A 19,961-nucleotide genomic window follows, 5' to 3' on the forward strand; every position below is an offset into this window, starting at 1 on the left:
CTAACTGGGCAGGTCTATTAGGTTACGTGCAACATGCATGTTCCTGTGGCTCCCATGATCTAATGATGACTGCTCGGTGGTGCATCTGCTTCTAAACAAATTGCCTCATCTGATTCAGTGTTTTCGATCGGTCTCGAAGCTAACTTCCTGAGACAAAATTATTTTACTGGATTGTAAATCTGTCAATGTGGCAGGTATCCACTATTGCACAAAACCAGACATGACCATAAATGAATACTTTGACTATTGCCTAAGAACAGCATATTTGCCAGCCATTGGCCTATGTTATGGCTGCAACCTGAGGTCTCCACACAGCCTCCAGGCACCCTGACCTTTAGGCTAGTAAATTGTAAGTTGTTGTTGACTTGGGTCCCACGTATTTGGTGACAACAAGGTCGGATACAAGGGAGAACCCATCTGCACACCACATGTCACATCAATAGAATTTTTTGTTATCAATACAAATACAAATACTGTAGTTGACATTAAAACATTTTCATTTTTTTTTCCCTTTTCACTCAATGAATGTGTTGAGAACCTGGCTGTACCACAGAGATCTGAAGAATTACTTATTAGGTGTTTATTCTCCCTTCATGTGTTTACTATATCCGTCTGTTTATCTTTCTGTGCAAATATAATGGCCTGTAATGAAGTGTTCTCATTCTTTTCTCCATATTTCTGTCTACCTCCTCAGGGGAGCGTATAATGAGACCACAAATTCTGGAGGTGAACTTTAATCCTGACTGTGAGCGCGCGTGCAAGTACCACCCACAGTTCTACAACCACATGTTCCAAACACTTTTTCTGGACAACGCTGAGGATTGTCCAGTCAGTCAGATCGTATAACTACTTTTTGTCCTCCATGAAAAATAAACTGTTGCTTACAACCCATTATGATTTTTATAAAAGTTTTATTATTATTGACATAAATACATATTCAACTTCATTCATATGCATCCCACTTGTACCTGAACTGAGAGCAACCCTATACAAGTGGTTAATTCAACCCATAAATGCAGTTATGGGCTACGCCCCAGGAATCCTGTGCATATGTGCAGAGTAAATAGCGAGATACAGAGTCAGGGTGATATCATATCAGGATGCCACAGCTAATTCCATTACAGATGTACAAAGCTATCATCCTGTAGGCGTCCTGTGTGTGGTCCCTTGGATCACATTATCTTGCACATGCCAATGACCATTTTTCTCATATGGTTGTGTCCGTTTTGTTCCGATCTGGGAACACCTGTCGCATTCCTCCTCACATGACAGATGTATGTCTTTGCTTTTTGTAATGGATCTGTCTTGTGACAGTTGTAATGGATCTGTCTTGTGACCAAAATGGACTCGACCATGTGACCATAGTCGTCACCTATGTCTTTGAGGTCCACAGAGCAACGGGTCTGGATTTTGTTGAATGCACCACTCAGCCCACTTCCGTGAACTACTTAACCTCTGCAGTTCCACTGTAGAAACTTTGCCATTTCCTTTTTATCTGCTATTTTACCATCTACAATAAATCATTTCATTTATGATCCTGATCAACCCCAGTTGGGTCTTATTTGATTGTAACTTCAAGATGTCTCTGACAAGAAAACACAACACAATGGTCATGCAATTCGCCTTATTCACCCGGCGGCCATAACGAGGCTAAAGGGTACACTTGCCATTACACCTAAGTCCAGCAGATGGTGGTGGTAATGCACTCCATTTGCAAACTGCAAAAAAAAAACTCACTGAAGAAGAACAGGCCAGGAAAGAAATACAAAACTAAGTTTTTTTTTTAGTTTTATTCAGTAGGCCAATGCATACATCACTTTCATGTTAATCTAGCAATTAACAGTAGACACTATATGTCAAATAAAGTGTTATAGGTCTTCTATCTTAAGTATTCATATCATGTTTCATAAATGAGAAAAGTCAGGTAGTATGTTGTCTTTGTAAGTCGCTAGCTCCATCCCACAGGACCTTTGGGACTACTTCAAGAATCTCCATAGTGTTACTGTTCACTGGATGCTTGACTAGTATAATCATTCTATATTGTTTATGTGTTTTAATTATTACTTTCTAAACACTTTTAAACTATTGTCCTTGTATGCTTTTTATTAGTAGGCCTACCTTTTGTGTTTTTCTTATTTTTCATGCTTTACTTTTTAAACTATTATTTGAGTATTGCCCTTCTATGCTTTATTTTGTTTATGTGAAGCACATTGAGTGACCTCTGTGTATGAAATGCGCTATATAAATAAAGTTGACTTGACGTATTCACTAGTGGCTAGGCCTAGTCCAATGCCAACTGTACATATAGGCTCCACCCACTGGTTCTGCAACAACTCTTAGTGCGTACCTAGGATATTATCAGTTTGCCAGAGTCCGTCCGATGGTGCTGCAGTCCGGGAGACTTGGGATGTGGTGGGCGGAGAGATATTTTCTCATCATTATAAATAGGTAGCCTACGCACAGGAGAGCTATGAAGAAGAGCCAAGTTGTGACGGATCGAGTTCTGGACTGGATATAACATTAACATTTGGAAAAAATGCGTGAGTCGACTTTATTTTCCTTTTTTAACTCAACAGTTAGCCAGGCATGCATCTGTTATGTAAACCATAGTGTATGTAACCCCAAATAGGCTAACTCTTCGTAAATTGAGTTAGAACGCTCGTCTTTTTCGAACTTCCGAGCTTTATTCTGTTTTCAGAGTGTAAGATTGAATTTGTGAACGCTCTCAAAGCCTTCTGATATGGGTAGCAGAACGCTAAGTGAAGCTGTCTCCTTATTCCGCATTTCGAATGAAGATACGTGTTAAAAGAGTGAACACAATTTCGGTTTGTCTAATTCTCAGTCGCATCTTTAATGTTATCCTTGTGCTCCTCTCACGCTCGCACACTGACAACGGAGACTCCGTAGAGGCTAGGCTCTGTCACTGTAGCCCCTGCGCAGGGCTACTCTGCAGCCGGGGTCTGAAAGGCTACCGTTGCTGCACTAGTTGAACGTAAATTGCATGCCGAAACGAAAGGCTTCTTTCAACTTTGCATGCTATCCTGAACACCACTTTTTTGCTACCAAAAGTAGACATGCATACCATGCATTTTGTAAACCGTGCCAAACAAACGAAAGGCACGCTCTCACAGACAGGCACAAGGAGAAAGCCTGATCTGCCTGGTATCTAATCTAACTAATGTAGAAAAAAGTTTTTTTTATAGTTTTAATATTTGTATAGTCAGTAAAATAGTAGTTTGCGTGTGATTAAGTCCTTTATTGGTTGCTATAGCTCATTTGCATTGTGTTGTGTTTTGGCAATTAGCCTACTTTTAAATAGCAAAAGTAGGCTATCAAGGTCAGTGTTCAAATTACTGCATGTAGATGAATGCTATGCCGTTTAGCCATCTGGTGTAGGTTACCCCAGGCCTTCCCGTATTTATGGGATTTCTTTGACAGTTGCAAAAGGGGAAAAAGTGAAGATAGTTTTTTTGCTCCCAGTGTGATTTAATAAGTAGCCTACAACGATTACCTGTTGCAATGTATCTGTGTGCATTCCTACACTACGTCTATTTATTTGATGGTTAACATTATTTGCTACCACATAACAAGCCGCTATTATTATTAGGACTCAGCATGCTTCGGTGGTATGCTGTGGGCTTTAATGAGCGCATTTCGGGTAGCCTATTCTACATCTGGGCAATAATTATTGATCAAATTGCAGTTTCATATGATTCGTAAGTTATTTTGCTGCCTAAATACATACACTTTCACTTCAAAGCAGTCCATGTTTAAAGTGTTAAATTGTTCACAAAAAAATGTGAAAACATGCACAGGACTGCTTTACTAATAGTTAATTGCTTTTGCATGGTTGCATGATGCTTGCATGAGAAATACTTCTGAAAACAACAGCAAAAATATGGGTGCTATTGTTTTGGAATGTTTCCCTCATGCAAGCATCATACACTGGTAGGCAAATGGAGAAAAAAAGACATGTTTTTTTAATGAATTTTTATTCAGGAAACACAATACCACCTTTTGTGTATGGTAAACGGTGGAGCAGATAAGCGTAAATCTCTAATCTAGAGATCTAAAATAAGGCTACAATAGCTTTTGGCCACGTTATTCAAAGCCAGACTGATGCCTGTCTGACTACATGAGAATATACGTTAGAAGCCGTACATTATACCCTAATCTGCAGTTCTGCATCTAGTTTCTTTATGGTCTGCAGTTCTTAACAAAGTCCTAAATGTTCCCCCACAGTGGATATAAAAGACAACAGTGCTTCTTCAAAAATTGTGTCTCCTTAGTCATTAAGCTTTCCATTCAGGATGGAGTAGTCAGCTATCCTGACTTTTTTTCTCGTACTAATTTGCATTCAGAGCGCTATCAGCCTTTTAACATAACAAGGAGGCAGGGCCCATTCACTGGTCCTCTGGTCGTGTCCTGTCAAGTGCTGATAGGTTGCAGAGGTGTCGGGACCCATTCACTGGTCCTCTGGTCGTGTCCTGTCAAGTGCTGATAGGTTGCAGAGGTGTCAGGACCCATTCACTGGTCCTCTGGTCGTGTCCTGTCAAGTGCTGATAGGTTGCAGAGGTGTCAGGACCCATTCACTGGTCCTCTGGAGGTGTTCTGTGAATGTATAATGTAGGCCTACATGCAGTTTGCTGCACAATGAGCAACTTTTGGAAATTACAAATGACAGTTGTACCGAATTATACTGAATTATCACTTTCATTATCAATTGTAAGTGGGAGAGGATGGAGCAGATGCTGGTTGGTGGTTTGGTTTGTATATGAAGACTATTGCAGAGAGAGTTAATTTGTCTTCTATAAATGGCATTTGGTAATCTGATTTTGAGGTTATGTGCTTAAGCACTTTTGATTACAATGTTGGTGTAATGTATGGTCCTAGCCAGGTAGCCCCCTACCCCCGTATAACTCTGCAATCTCCTCTATCATTGTCTTTGTTGCCCTCATGATTTCCTTTTAAACGTTTCTAATATTAAACATTTAGGAGGAGTGAAAAACAGTTTGCAGTAAAGCTTCTGTTTATTGGCTACATTTTGGTGCCCCTTCTGTCCCTTGGTCCCCTATGAACACAGTGTGTGTATGATGCGCGTGGTGGTAGCCTGACCATTAGTTTTGTATAAGGCCCTGATATGGAACAAAGTGCAAAACTTGTGATATTGAGGGTAAACTGGTATCAGCTGGCCACATGGCAATCATTATTTTGTGTGCAAATACAATACTTTATTAATGTTGAGCCAATAAGGTCTCAGCAACAAATGCACATGATGATATTATGGATAAAAGGAAGTGTGATTGGATTTTTTGGTAATGTTCATAGGACTAAAATGGCTTAGGAACACGAAAATCAACGTGGGAATATCTGAGTTTATAGTAATGTTGTGTATAAAGTGCCAATGATGTACCATGTTTCATTCATACATCAAAAAATAATTTACCTGGTTACATTGTATACCTATGTGTTTAATTCTTGGCCCTGAGGCAAAACAATGATTTTGACTCTATTTATTTATTTATGGTACAACATTGGCACTTTGTACACTGAAAGTCCATACACTGAGCTACATTCACATTGATTTTCAAGAAGTCATTTCAAGGGCTGAAATTAATATGAAGACAGAATTTGAATGACACACAGTATTATTGAATTTATTAAGTTAAATTGGTACAATGCAAGGTATACTTACTGTGGTGTCAAATTGAAGTTAAATAATACAAACTCAAAAGAAGTCCGCACAGCGTGGATGTATACTGTAGAGCATTGGTTCGCGAAGCAAGCTAACATACTCTGGCTGCTGTCCAGCCTTTATACCCCTTCAAGTCATCCCAGACGGGACACACTCTGGCTTTCCCACCACCTGTGTTTACAGATAACTGACCAAGTAACGTATGGTACTCCACCTTTGCCCTCTCATCCTGTCATTCATACATTCTTTAGGTTTTGCTTACATTTCCTGGCACCAACCCTTATTTATGGCATTTTCTGCCAGGTCTGCTCTTTCACTTAAACCAGTCTTCCTTTCCCACACTTAAACATACAACATACAACTTACTAACCATAATTCAGTTTCTCAAAATAATGATATTACACAAAATAAAGATACTACATAAAAGAAATATAAAAGATATATAAAAGATACTACATATGTATACCTTACCTATAATCACCCACTGCTGTTTCACCACATGGACCTCAGACAGTTTTCCCAATGTACAGAATATTTTTTCATACAAACTAAAGAATATATTTCCATAAAACCACGACATTACCTGGTATGCACATCATGGGCTACTCATGATTTTATTTGATGCACAGCGTTTATTTGTATTGTGACAGTAGGAAGAAATTTGCCTGGAGGTAGAAACAAGGCTTACAGATTGTATTAATTTAATGCGTGACTGGCATAACAGAAGATCAAGGAAAATTATTAAAAATAAAGCATTAGATATCTACTGTTCAGTGATTGATGGAGGCAAGAGCTTTGTAGCTAGCTAGAGGTTGATTACAAAGGTTTTTAGAGTCCAATTGATTTTCACTGAGACGTCACACCTAAAAAAACAGACATTCTCATTGAGAAACTTGTTTTGTTTGTTGACTACGTTGGCAAGTTAGTCCGTTCTAAGAAAAATCTACGACAAAGATATAATTTCAGTCTGGAGTAACTGCAGTCTGGTTTGAAATGGTGTCCCCCTACAACTGTAGATGAGGTGTGAAGAGTGTGCATTGGAAAACGACATGAAAAGAGCCACCTCATGGTGGTCCTGTAGCAGTATAGGCCGACGGCACTAAACATAAGCTGTATGTAGTCTTCAAGGGGGTTATTTGCGAAGTGATGGGAATGCAAGAGCAGACATCCAGCGCAGGTCTCCAAATCTCTTATCCAGTTTAGATATAGACATTTAGAATGCTTTGTGAACATTAGCCTATATACTATCTGAGGTGAATTTAAAACATGCTGAAACTTTCCTTTTCCTTTCTCTTTTCAGACATTCCAGTGATTGGTCAGTTCTCATGATTGTGTCATCATGCATCCCCAATCCTGCCAAGAGACCCAGGAAAACCAGGTGTTTTACGGCTATCCTGTCAACAGCAACCAGTATGGGCAGCCAGTTGGAAATGCCTGGCTTAATTCAAACCAAGTTCCACGTTCCCAAGGAATCCCAAGTTCCGATTTCAACCAGCAGATCAATTGCAGACCCAGTCAGCATCACCTTTCATCACAGCATGGAACATACCCCCCACAGGCTAGTTACCATGGAAATGGATCTCATGTAATATCATCACCAAATCGGAATTCTGTTTGTCCACCTGCAGTTTCAGCCTCAGTCCCAACTTCAGGTCCTTATTACAGTTCCTGTGGATACAGCATTCAAGCAAACAATTCCCAGATGGTACAGTCACATCAAGGAGCGGTGGCACAACCTACACACATACCCTCTTTAGGAACAGCACAGGACTGGCATGTGAGAAAAGCCTCACAAACGTTTGTGGTGCAAAGCACCCCTGGGCAACCTCAATCACAAACAACACAGAACTGGTGTATACAGACTAACTCACACACAAATATGAATGTTGTCCCAAATGGAAGACTTCAAATGTTAAGTGTCCAACCTCAGACCTCTGTTAACAATCTGAATGTCAACAGATCATCTCACTCAGAACAGACATTACAGTTACAGACAGTACAGATAAAGCAGCCAAGATGTGTTACTGTTCAGAACAAATCTTCTCACCCATCTCAGGCATTGCTGTTGCAGAGGTCCAACTGTCAACCTCATATTTCAAACCAAGGCAGTTATGGACAGCACAGGCAACATCCTACAAAATCCATACTGCAGCAGCAGCAACTCTTATTTAAAAATAAGGAGAAAAAGAAGAAGGTGGCCCAGGCATATCTTCCAAATTCAGTTAACAGTGAACTGCAAAATATCCAGACGAATGGCAGGTTGAGCTCCAAAGGCCCTGCATTACAACCAACGCAAAGTAACTTGATTCCCAACGGAACCTATGGACAAAATGTGACACCGGTCTCATCACCTGCCTCCATAATGGCTTCTCAATGTCACTACTCAAACATCTCAACCCACACACCTCCTGTCTCCTCTGATGTACAGAGGTTGAACCCTTATCCTTATGGACTACACTCACAGTCAGCCCCCTCTCAAGACATGAACGTTCCCTCTTATTCCAATGATTTGCCCCCCTCAACCACCAGCTACAATAGTCTGTCCCCTCCAGATAATGTCACAGTGTTAAGCTCCAATGCTGCCCATACAAATCAGAACAATCCAACGCCTGTGGACAATTCACCCATGGTGGCTTCTCCTTCTTTTTACTCAAGTAGCTCAACCAGCTTACGTCTTGTCTCCTCAGGTGTGAATGAATTAAACCCTCCTCCTTATCCTTATGGACCACACTCACAATCAGCCCCCTCTCAAGACATGAACGTTCCCTCTTATTCCAATGATTTGCCCCCCTCAACCACCAGCTACAATAGTCTGTCCCTTCCAAATAATGTCACAGGTGTGAATGGATTAAACCCTCCTCCTTATCCTGGGACATACTCACAGTCTGCCCCTTCCAAAAATATGAACATTTCCTCCTCTGGATCAAGTGATTTTCTTCCATCAACCACCAGAGCCAACTGTTTGCTGCCTCGTCGTCATCATGTTTTGGGAATTCTCAGACATACAAGTCAGAACAATCATACTTTTGTGGACAATTCAAACAGAAATGAAAGTAGAGCTCCTAACCTTGGTAATGGACATTCTGTTCATGGTGCACTTGCCCAACAACAAAACTTCTCTGTTGACTCACCCCAACAGAGGTTGTTCCAACAACAGCATTCACAGAGGAAAGCAGATCTTTACAACCACCATACGCCAAACTTGCACAACACACATACTGTAACTGTGACAGACAGAAGTCCTTTGCTCTCATATCTACTTGTAACGAAAGACACACGGGATATCGACCAAAGCATTGAATTTATTGGCTGCCATGGCTCTATTATTCAAGCGCCCCCTAACAAAAGTGTACAGATACATAGAGCAGTTGCAGTCGTACCTCCTATATCAAAGCAACCTGGAGATGGTGGCAAAGGGAAGGAATGTGATGACGCCCTTTCTCCCAACTGTGATGACCATCATCCCATGTTAATGAAAGATTTGCCGTCTCTTGCTGATGACGAGGGGATCAAGAAGGCCATTGTTTTGCCTTTTGACACTGACAGTGCTGCTGTGAGGAAAACATCATCATGTGTGAAGTCTGCAGAGGTTGGCTGTCGTCCTAAAGCTGATGTCACCGATGAGTTATGTGGACCAGATGTTTTCTTTGGCATGCCTGTAGTGACATTCAATCTGAAAAGGTTGAAGGTATTGGTGATAGCCCTGGAGCTGAAAGAAGAGGAAGAAAGGACAAAAAATGAAAGCAAAATGAACAACAAACCAGAATTTGCAGATGCTGTACTTGATCTTTATTGGGGTGGCAAATATCTCAACTACACTGTGGCAGAACTAGATGGTACATTTGAAAATATATTGAAAGAGGCTGCAGAGTTTGACACAGAAGAAGACAAGATGGTGTTTAGTGCAATGAAGGTGGGGAATTTAAATCAGCTGAAGCAAAAGGGCCATATTCTTACCAATTGTTTTGACTGTGACATAGCCATGGAGATGAATAAGTCATCGTGGAGAAATGTAAATGATGAATCAATGGACATTGACAGAGAAATGGCAGATGAAGATTTTACAAGAGAAATCTGTGGATCATTGCTGGAGCATTGCAATGAAAAGTCACCGGAGAAAAACGTGCCCAGTAGCATCCGAACCCCAGGTACCGCATCTCCCCATGAGGACAGTGTATCTAAGGAAGATCTCTGTCCATCCTCACCACTGGCAAAAGACACAGCTTCTTTGTACAGTGAAAACTGCACAGCCAAAGTTGAGCAGACTAAACATGTCAAACCTGAAAGTCAAGATGATCTTAGACAAAAAGTGACAGTCTCCACCAACAACAATAATGATAGACAAAGTGTTTCAAGAAAGGAAAACAAGGAAGATGATGTCTCCCTTCAGGTTTCGTTGTCTTTGAGAAATCTCAATAGACATTCATATGAAAAATCAGCTGCTGCTGTCACAGTATTTAACATTCTCGAGACGTCTGAGGAACAAACCTCACAACAGTGTTTAAGAAAAGGATCAGACAGCACAGCTGTTCTTCCAATGACAAATGTGGACTCGGATAATAACAGCAGGGACTTAGATTATGAGATGAATGTAACTGAAGAAGGTTTGAAATTGTCTGAAAGACTCTGTGAAGAGGTGGAAACATCAGAAAAGGACTGTCCAGTGAGCCCAGCTGATACGATGCTGTCCATCAAATTAACTGCTTTGTCATCTGAGAATGAAGATAAGATTGATTCTGAAAATGTACATCAGGACCTCATTAGTTCTCCACAGACAGATCCGCCATCATCTAGCAATGAGCATTCATATGAGTCCCCGAAGAGTCCAGATGAACCCATGCTGTCAATGAAAATAACAGTGTTGTCAATGGATGAGTTGAAGGCATTATCAAAAGAATTATGGGTAGACTCTGATGACAGTGTACACAGTGTTGCTCTGTCTTCTCCCATTTGTCTTGACAGTGAAGATGATGATCTGGAGGTGGACTTGGAGCACACTTGTAAGACAATTGGAGATTTGAGTCAAATGATGAAACAGGAAAAGATTACTACATTTGAAGAAGAGATTCCATCCTTTCCCTCCATAGAGCAAGTGTTGAAACAGTGTGAAATACAGACAAGCAGAACAGCTACAAAAGGGCCAACTAGTCCTCTTAAAGATAGCAGGAAGGAGAAGGACACTCTGGAACATCAACTTCCATCCCAAAATGCTTGCAGAAAGGACCATGCTCTGACAACCCATCAGGGAGCCAAGTCACCTGGACTGGAGATTCATATTCCTCACTCATCACCAAGGGGGATTAAAGCCAGCTCTCCCATCTCTCCATCTGCTCCCATAAGGACAACAAACTCTGATGTAATGAAGGAATCAAGTTCACTGGATGCAAGTGCAAGTAATAAACATGAAATCAGCAGTCCCACCAGCACTCTCCAGTCCGTACCGGTCAAAAAATGTAGAATGGAACCACTCGAAAATAGTAAGAATTCAAAGTTGACAGATGTCCTGTGTCCATCAGGCCATTCGCCCCTGAAAGTGACTAAGAAATCTAATAACTCCCAAAAGATTGTTACAGACATCACAAAGGCACCAGACAATAAAAGGCATAGAGATAATGATGTAAGCCTCACTAATAACTCAAGGGAGAATGTTTTGAATCTGGCAGGTATTTCAGAAAGTCCAGAATTGCCAAAGTCTTCAGGTGTGCACAGGAAAAGAAAACATGTGAAGTTTAAGCTGTATGGATCCCAAAAAGTAGATTCTAAGGAAGCAAATGGAATGAATCAGTATAGATCAAATTGTGACCGTAATTTGCCTCCTCTACTTAATATTTTGTATTCCCCCGACAAGACATCTGCCAAGGACAAGATCAGGAAAAGTTGGGGGGACAGTTTTGTGCCCACTCCTGTCAAATGCAGGAGACTGTCAAGCTCAGAAGATAAGAACAGGGAAAAGAATGAGCCTGAAAGACCAGTAAATCACTATAAATTGTGTAGAAAGGACAAGGATGAACAGCAGCGATCATCCAGCAGGGAGCACCGGTCAGAAAGGAAATCATCTGGCAAAGACAAGGATAAGCAGAAGCAGCGATCATCCAGCAAGGAACACCGTTCAGATCTCAGAAAGCGTAAACAGAGGTCCTTCAGTCTAGGCGAATTGAGACGGGAAGCTGAGAGGATGGGCAACTCCAAAAAATATCTGCAAGAAAAGCAAGACATGGGACTGCATGTGATTAAACGGTATCAGCAGATTCACAAGAAAGTGTGACAAAGAATAACGACGAGTGAAAGAAAGTAAGTATGAAACATGAGTTGTTGTTGCTTGTTAGAATGCTTCCCCTTTGTTCCTGTACACTCTAGTTATCTTGAGTTTGTTTTTATGTTATTCTTTGTGGCTATATGGACAGGAGGAATGTAAACACGAGGAATGTAAACAATTGCCATGAAATACTGTACATATAACATCCTTAAAACATATTACATAAAGACTGTAATTTTCTTAGTTATTAATAGAGCTTAATATCAAATGTCTGATCAAAATATTCTCTTTTTTCCCCTTTTCACCAGATACTGCTAATGAGATTACTTGAAGTTGCATCAGGATGGGTGGCCAATTGTATTCTGATTTGTCTCATATCTGGAGGTGTAGTAAATAATCTGTCATATTGGATTACTGTCTTTCCTGGTTGTTTGTATGTAGCCAAGCATTTTGATATTTGTAATACACTATGCAGCATATTGTTGCCTCACCCCTTGTTAAACCTTCAGGTTAAGGTTGAATGATGTCATTTGTCATTGTTTTTTATGAATATTTGTATCATCATAACATGTCATGTCAACTGTGTTTTTATATTTTTTTAAATAAAGCAATACTGCAGAGACATAAAGGACAATGCCCTTGCTAACAAATGTTGAACTTGCACTGAATGACCCAGATCAAATTCATGGTTAAGTTAGAATCACAGACCAATTTTTTTCTTTCAGTCATACTTAGGTCCATCATGGGGTTGGTTTTCACTATGTTGTTTTTATGGGGGGGAATGCAGCAACCTAGCATCACATGACCTGAGACAACATGTACAGGAACAATCGCAGTTCATCCTCGTAGAACATAATATTGATCCTGTAGTATGTTTATTTGATGTGACTTTATTTTTTTTTGTTCTTTATTTGACTCAGTTGATCAGAATTCTACACAACAATCCCATAGTAAATATGTATTAATATCAATCTGGTACACAACATAAATTGTAGCTCTCCCTTCAAAATATATATTTTTGCCAGAATATGCCTATGCCATATTGAACAAAATTATATCTCCTCAAACGACGAGAAATCACAGATCAATTTATTTCTTTCAGTCAAATTTGGGTCCATCATGGGGTTGGTTGTCACTATTTTATGGGGAGAAATAAAACAATTCAGACATTCTTATAAATAAATGTAAAGTTTAATACCATTGAAATGCAACAACCTAGCATCACATGACCTGAGACATTATAGGAACAATCAAGTGCAGTTCATCCTCATAGAACATAATATTTATATAATAATATATAATCCCATAGTAAATCTATGTATATTCTTAAAATATCAATCTGGTTGTATGGTGGAGTACTGTAGCAGTGCCACTGATGCCTGAGAAATACTTGGCCTGGGTTTGAAACCTTATTGCTGTACATAAAAGCATTGCCTAAATGATATTCCCTTTAATTTACATTGTAGCCTAATACATGTTGTACAACCAACCCCGAAGACAGTGTGACAAGCAACCCCAACTGAGACATGTTCTTAAAGTTAAGAATAACAAACACATGTTGTAGTGTAGTGTGGTAAATTTGCACTGAAAAGCCCTATGTACCACTCTGCAGTAAGAACTCGTTGTTCTGTTCCCCAAAGTTCATGCACTCACCTGTATGTAGGGACTTGCACATTACACCATCTCTCTCTTTGCATGCACACCAGCTATTAATTCGAAGTGACAGTTAGAGTACATAATAATAACACAGAAACACTTGAGGAAACCCCAAAACAAGGATTGAAATGACTAATGGTTGAAAGTGCACATCACACACCTTCAATATGCCTGAGTGTCTGCAGCATAGGGTTTAGAAAAACACATTTAAACAGGCAACATTAACAAATTTAGTATTTGAAGGGCATTCATCAGGACCTGTTGGCTCTTTTCCTCCCCTCCCTTTTTTGGAGGGCTCCTCTCTCTTTTTTGTAGGGCCCCCTCTCTATCCAGAGGTCTGAAGTAACAAAGTCCATTTTGTTTTGATTTGATTTATTTTGGATTTGACAGACAACATAATCCAAAAGCATGTTAAAGTGAGGACAGTTATTTCCAACATGGTCCTTAGTATTTTACATATGAAATGTCCACACTTTGTTCTAAACCTTTTGAAAAAAATTCAACCAGTCTGTAGGCTACTGGGTCATCCCTATCTAAGCTATCGGAACTCCCCCTATTACCGTCGGTCCCGTATTTTCGCCGTCTTGCGTGTATGTGTCACTTAATATCCATTTCTATACAAACCAAGACGGCGGATTCCTAAAGAAACGCAAGCACCCACACCATAGGTGTATCTAAATTAGCTATGTACCAAAAATTACATTTTACCGTGACTCGAAGAGCTGTAAACAGTGTTGTAAGCTTGTGCGTGTACACATCCGCTTGGAGCTCCAGTGGAATTTTAATTTCATGATGAGAATTCTTGGTCTAGATAGATAGATAGATAGATACTTTATTGATCCCCAGGGGAAATTCAAGGTCTCAGCAGCATACATACAACACAAACACATTCTTTAACAGCAGAAAGAGTAATTAAAGTATATAATATAAAAACACAACTGCAGTAAGGACAGTAGAAGATAAAGAATATGCTAAATATACTAAAATACAAATTATACTAACACTTAATACAATATGTAAAAATATACTAAAATACAAATTACAAAAACACAAATTATACTAACACTTAATCTAAATCAATTCTAAAAACAGTATCCACATAGTGGTGATTAATAAATCAGAGGCGCTTGCAATGACTGAGGCAGGGACTGAGCCTGTGATTCTCTGTGCATAGTAAGGTATGGTAAGGTGCTCTAAGGTGCTCTGTGTGAATGAGTGTCATGGTGGTAGTGCAATGGTGATAGTGGTCATGGTGATAGTGCAAATGAGTAAGTCAACAGTGCAACAATGCAGAAGTAAAGTAAAGTCTATATATCTATATATTTAACTATTTAAGAAAATGTATAAGTGTGGCCACAGTTCTGCTGTGGCATGGAGGGGGGGGGGGGCTATGCATATGTGCTAATGTGCTAATATAGCACACAAACAGTGAGGCATAAAGACAGTGGTACAAGTGGCTAGTGGACAGACAGTACCAAATATGGAGGGTGATTGAACAGTGCAATGGCCCTGGGGACAAATTACTTTCTCAGTCTGTCAGTTGTGCAAGGCAGTGAGCGAAGTCTCCAGCTGATCAGGCTCTTCTGCTTAACAATAGTGCTGTGGAGTGGGTGACACTCATTGTCCAAGATGTTGATCAGTTTGTTCAGGGTCCTTTTGTCAGATAGTGAAGTGATGCACTCCAGTTCAGCTCCCACTACAGAGCCAGCTTTCCTTACCAGCCTGTCAATTCGCCCCACATCCTTCTTCCTTGAGCTTCCTCCCCAGCATACTACTGCATAGAAGAGGACGCTGGCAACAACAGACTGATAGAACATCCTGAGGAGCTTACTGCACACATTGAAGGACCGCAGCCTCCTTAGGAAGTTCAGCCTGCTCTGCCCTTTCTTGTAGAGTGCATCAGTGTTGGCTGACCAGTCCAGTTTATTGTCCAGGTGGAGACCCAGATACTTGTAGGTGCTAACCACCTCCACATTGACCCCATCAATGTGGACTGGTAGCAGAGTGGGCTTAGACCTGCGGAAATCCACCACCATCTCCTTGGTCTTTGAAGTGTTAAGTTGAAGATGATTGAGTTTGCATTGAGTTTGAGGTCTAACCGTTCATGTGCCATTGAAACGGCGTAAATAAGCGACCCATCAGGCCAGCACTATAACTCCGAGCGTGGTAAACAAAATCGGATATTTCAGGCAGTAAATGCTCCCGTTAAGAACCAAACCAGATTTTGTTCAAATCTACACAACTATGGTCAGGGGCGGAGTCAGAGGGGTGGCACAGGCCACCCTTGAGATTCGATTGGCCACCCCAGGTGCCACCCCCAAATCTGATAGGTCATTAAGTGTTAACTGTAGGCTAGGCCTATACTTTTGTAAAATTGTTTAATGGTAATAATGTCCTAATGTAATGTTAAGAAAACTTTTCATTTATGGTTCATCAAGCTTAGGCCTACTCACTAAACACTCGTCGCATCTAGGCTACAGGTAGCGATATTCTGATGACATGTATGACCATTCAACCAGTCAAGCCTTTGTTGTAAAATATTGAAATTATGGGAAGTTTACATAGCTTAGGCTAAACTGTATCTTTCGTCCCCCATGCCTGTTTTATTCGTCCCGATCAGGAGAGATAAATGAAACATTGCGAACGTTCCACTTTTGCTTAAATAATTCCTGAACGCAGGGCTGGACTGGCCATCTGGCATACTTTTTTCTTTTTTTTTTTTGGCCGAGCCGGTCTTTATAAAGTTAATTTTCCATAGTAGCGTGACAACAAAATCATATGCCTGCGTTCTGTTCCCAGAGCTTTCTCTGTCTATGATCTGCAGCGTTTCTCAAATTATGAGCCTCCTCGACAAGTAGATAAATAGATAGATACTTTATTGATCCCCAAGGGGAAATTCAAGAAAACAAAAGACGGTAAAAAAAACCCACAAAGACACGGAGCTACCTCGACATGCTGCCACTCTCGTCGGCGCCGGAACCGGAATCCGAAGTAGATTGCTGGACTACGGAGCCATGAATTTAAATTACGCCCCACTTCTGTCTGTTAATTTGCGGCACAATTGAATTATATTATAGAACTGTCCAAGGTTTCGCACCATGACCGCACCATCACCATGGCAGGTGACCCTATTTTGATGTCACAAAATGTTGCCGACCCCAACACAATACTCATTCACAATATGAGCGTGCATCTAGATAGATAGATAGATACTTTATTGATCCCCAAGGGGAAATTCAAGGTCTCAGTAGCATACAGACATCACACACACATTCACTAACAGCAGAAAAAAGTAATTAAAAGTATATAATATAAAAAACACAGCTAAGCAATAAGGACAGTAGAAGATACTAAAATAGGCTACAAATTATACTAAATAACACAAAATCTAAATCAAGTCTAAAAACAGTATCCACATAGTGGGTGATTAATCATGAGGCGCTTGCAATGACTGAGGCAGGGACTGAGCCTGTGATTCTCTGTGCATAGTATGGTAAGGTGCTCTGTGTGAGTGAGTATCATGGTGATGGTGCAAATGAGAAAGTGCAACAGTGGAAGAATAAAGTCTAGAGACCAGCATAAAATAAATATTGACATATAAGAGAGTAGGCAAGGTAATATATAAAAAAAACTATAGAAAAACTATATCTATATATATATATTAAGAAAAGGTATAAGTGTGGCCACAATCCGGCTGTGGGATGGAGGGAGGGGTTATGCATATGTGCTAATATAGCATGCAAACAGTGAGGCAGTAAGACAGTGGTAAAAAGTGGCTAGTGGACAGACAGTACCCAAACATGGAGAGGGTGGAGAGGCAGACAGACTATGCGGAGAAGTCTATCTCTCCTCTTCCCTTAAGTGAAGCATTGAACAGTTCAATGACCCTGGGGACAAATTACTTCCTCAGTCTCTGTTGTGCAAGGCAGTGAGTGAAGTCTCCAGCTGATCAGGCTCTTCTGCATTACAATAGTGCTGTGGAGTGGATGACACTCATTGGTCTAAAATGTTCATCAGTTTGTTCATCTCATCTCTGCGGTAACATCCAGTCAAGTGCGGTACTTTGATTTTCAAGTATTTACATCAATCTAAGATCTCAAGTGTGCTGTCTAAGTTTATTTTTACGTTGCTAGATTATAGGATCCATACTAGTTTCAAGAGGTTTTTATAAATATATGCTTATGTAATATACTGGTAAATTTTAAGATACCCAATACTCAGCCGACCCCATTTGAATCTCAGGCGAGCCCACATGGGGTCCCGAGCCCAAGGTTGGGAAACAATGAGCTAAACTAAGGCCTGTGTGGCTGTGGATGGGTTCAAATCCTATGAACCTTTCAACCACTGTGGTGTTTTTCCTATGGAGTGTTTCCTTGCTTGAGATATTTTCATAATGTTTCTCTCTTCATAATGTTCTTTCTCTTTTCCTGTTCTTTCTCGTTCATGAGTTTTGATAATGTTCTTTATCTTTTTATGTTGCTCCTCGGTCCATGTTCTTCCTCTTTTCAGGTTCTTTCTCCTTTCAGGGGTTTTGATAAAAACATGTTCTTCCTCTTTTGGGTTTCGATAAAACATGTTCTTCTTCTTTTATGTCGTTCCTCTTTTCATGTTGGGTTTTGATAAAGGCATGTTGATGTACATGCTGTGAATTGATAGGTTAACTGTCAGCACAGGGTAAGGGTGGAGTGCCAGCTGGTCGAAACAAACAACAGAAAAGCGTTTCTGAGAAAACAGTCAGAGAAAGAACACAATAACATTAAAGTACCTGAGTCAATGGCAATGACACACGAGCAGTTGCAATATGGCAAAGACGTGAGCATATATTTTAATGCAGAAAAGGGATGTGGTTTCCACCATTGTAAAACGCCCCCTGAGTACTGATTGGCTGAGCAGCATTCTGTTGACGTCCCAAGGAGGAGGCGCTTCTGGGACCGCCAAAGCATATATAAGGCAGAGCACAGCCAGCAGTGAGTCAGATCGATCTCAGTGAGGGTACCAGCTGGTAACATTGCCTTCACCCCATTGCTTGACAGCTCAGTTCAGACATTGTTTGGATTGTGTTTTCATTGCAATATGGTGAATAAAGGATCAACAGTCTCAGGAAAACTCTGTCTGCGTGGTCTCCTTCGGATGCTCGATTCCAGAGTGCTGATTGGTGTTTCAAGAGGTTGATTGGTTCCAGAGTGCTATTTACCACAAAAGTCCAGGAGGGTGGGATTATCCACCACATTAGTTTGAATGACAACATTTAGTTGAATGTGTGGGTGTAGGTCTGAGCAACATCTTACTTTCCATTGTCACATGAACGTACAACTCAGAATATGATATACAATATACAACACAGTTTTTAAGTAAAGTGAACTGATCAGATTTTAGAGTGTTGCCTTTTCCTCATCCTCACCCACTTGATGAGCGAGTGTAATGTTTTAAGAAGTTTCATTCTTCAGGAAGCAAAAGCACCAAATATAGGCCTACACTTGCAAATCTTTAGGTACCAAGCACCACACCATAGAAATATTCTCAGATCCCTTGGATTTACACATAGCACATACTTGACACATATTCCAGTCATAAGATCTCAAAGTCAGGAGCTCTTATAGTCAGTTCAGTCTCTGTATACAGAGTCAGATGACCCAGTTGAAAATAAAAGTCGTACCCTAAAATTATATTACACCATCTCTCTTTTCTCTGTTCTTGATATCCAGAAACAAATACGGGTCTCGGTATTTTTCTGTTGGGAGTGCTCGTCAGATTCAGCAGCTTCAGAAACAGTATTTTAATTTCATTGGTTAAAAAATGTGGAGTCTTTTCCACCATTGGCTCGACAACTCTAAGCAACTCCTCCCACTTCATTCCAAACTTTTAAAGCTACCCCCTGTGGGTTCTTGAAGCTTTCATGATTTTACAATGTACAGCTTCCTGACCCCTTTCATGAACTTTTTTAGGGACAGACCCCCTGTAGTTTGTAAAGCGTTCATGTTTTTACAAGGTACAAGACATCCTTACCCCCTGTAGTTTGAAAAGCTTTCCTGATTTTACGATGTACAACTATCTGACCTCTCTCATGAACTTTTTGACAGTTACCCCCGCACAGTTTGTAAAGCTTTCATGATTTTTTTTCTCAAAGAATTTTATGGCCTACAGGTGGGTGACCGATAGTAACCCAGGGTGGATGAGCCTGACATGAACTCAAACTGTATATGACCTCTAGTTCAGCGAGCCCTATTGGTTAAACTCTCATTGGTTCGAGAAACACTAGTTTAAAACTTGGAAAGATAATGTCCTCTCAGCTTCTCATTTCCAAGCAGCAGCTAGGAGGGAGCAGACTTACAGTGCGACGCTCCAAACTCTGGA

General features: G+C 40.4%; 1 protein-coding gene and 1 long non-coding RNA gene across 2 annotated transcripts in view; both read left to right on the forward strand.

Moving 5' to 3' along the window:
• ttll12 (tubulin tyrosine ligase-like family, member 12) overlaps positions 1 to 2,099 on the forward strand; it is a 42,131-nt gene extending 40,032 nt beyond the window's left edge. Inside the window, exon 14 of the mRNA XM_076296616.1 lies at positions 695 to 2,099. Within this exon, the coding sequence (XP_076152731.1) occupies positions 695 to 846 (152 nt within the window). The 3' untranslated portion in view covers positions 847 to 2,099. The remainder of the gene's footprint in view (positions 1 to 694) is intronic.
• A 282-nt stretch (positions 2,100 to 2,381) lies between these two features.
• LOC143136114 (uncharacterized) lies at positions 2,382 to 12,575 on the forward strand. Its single transcript, XR_012989267.1, has 3 exons — positions 2,382 to 2,540; positions 6,996 to 11,986; positions 12,260 to 12,575. It is a non-coding gene; the product is annotated as an uncharacterized LOC143136114 (long non-coding RNA).
• The last annotated feature ends 7,386 nt before the right edge of the window (positions 12,576 to 19,961 follow it).

This window comes from Alosa pseudoharengus, unplaced genomic scaffold, assembly GCF_046254945.1.
Source record: "Alosa pseudoharengus isolate Yale_2024_CS ecotype anadromous, Long Island Sound unplaced genomic scaffold, YU_APseudo_1.1 YU_APseudo_1.1_scf_20, whole genome shotgun sequence".
In the NCBI taxonomy this organism is placed as follows: Eukaryota; Metazoa; Chordata; class Actinopteri; order Clupeiformes; family Clupeidae; genus Alosa; species Alosa pseudoharengus.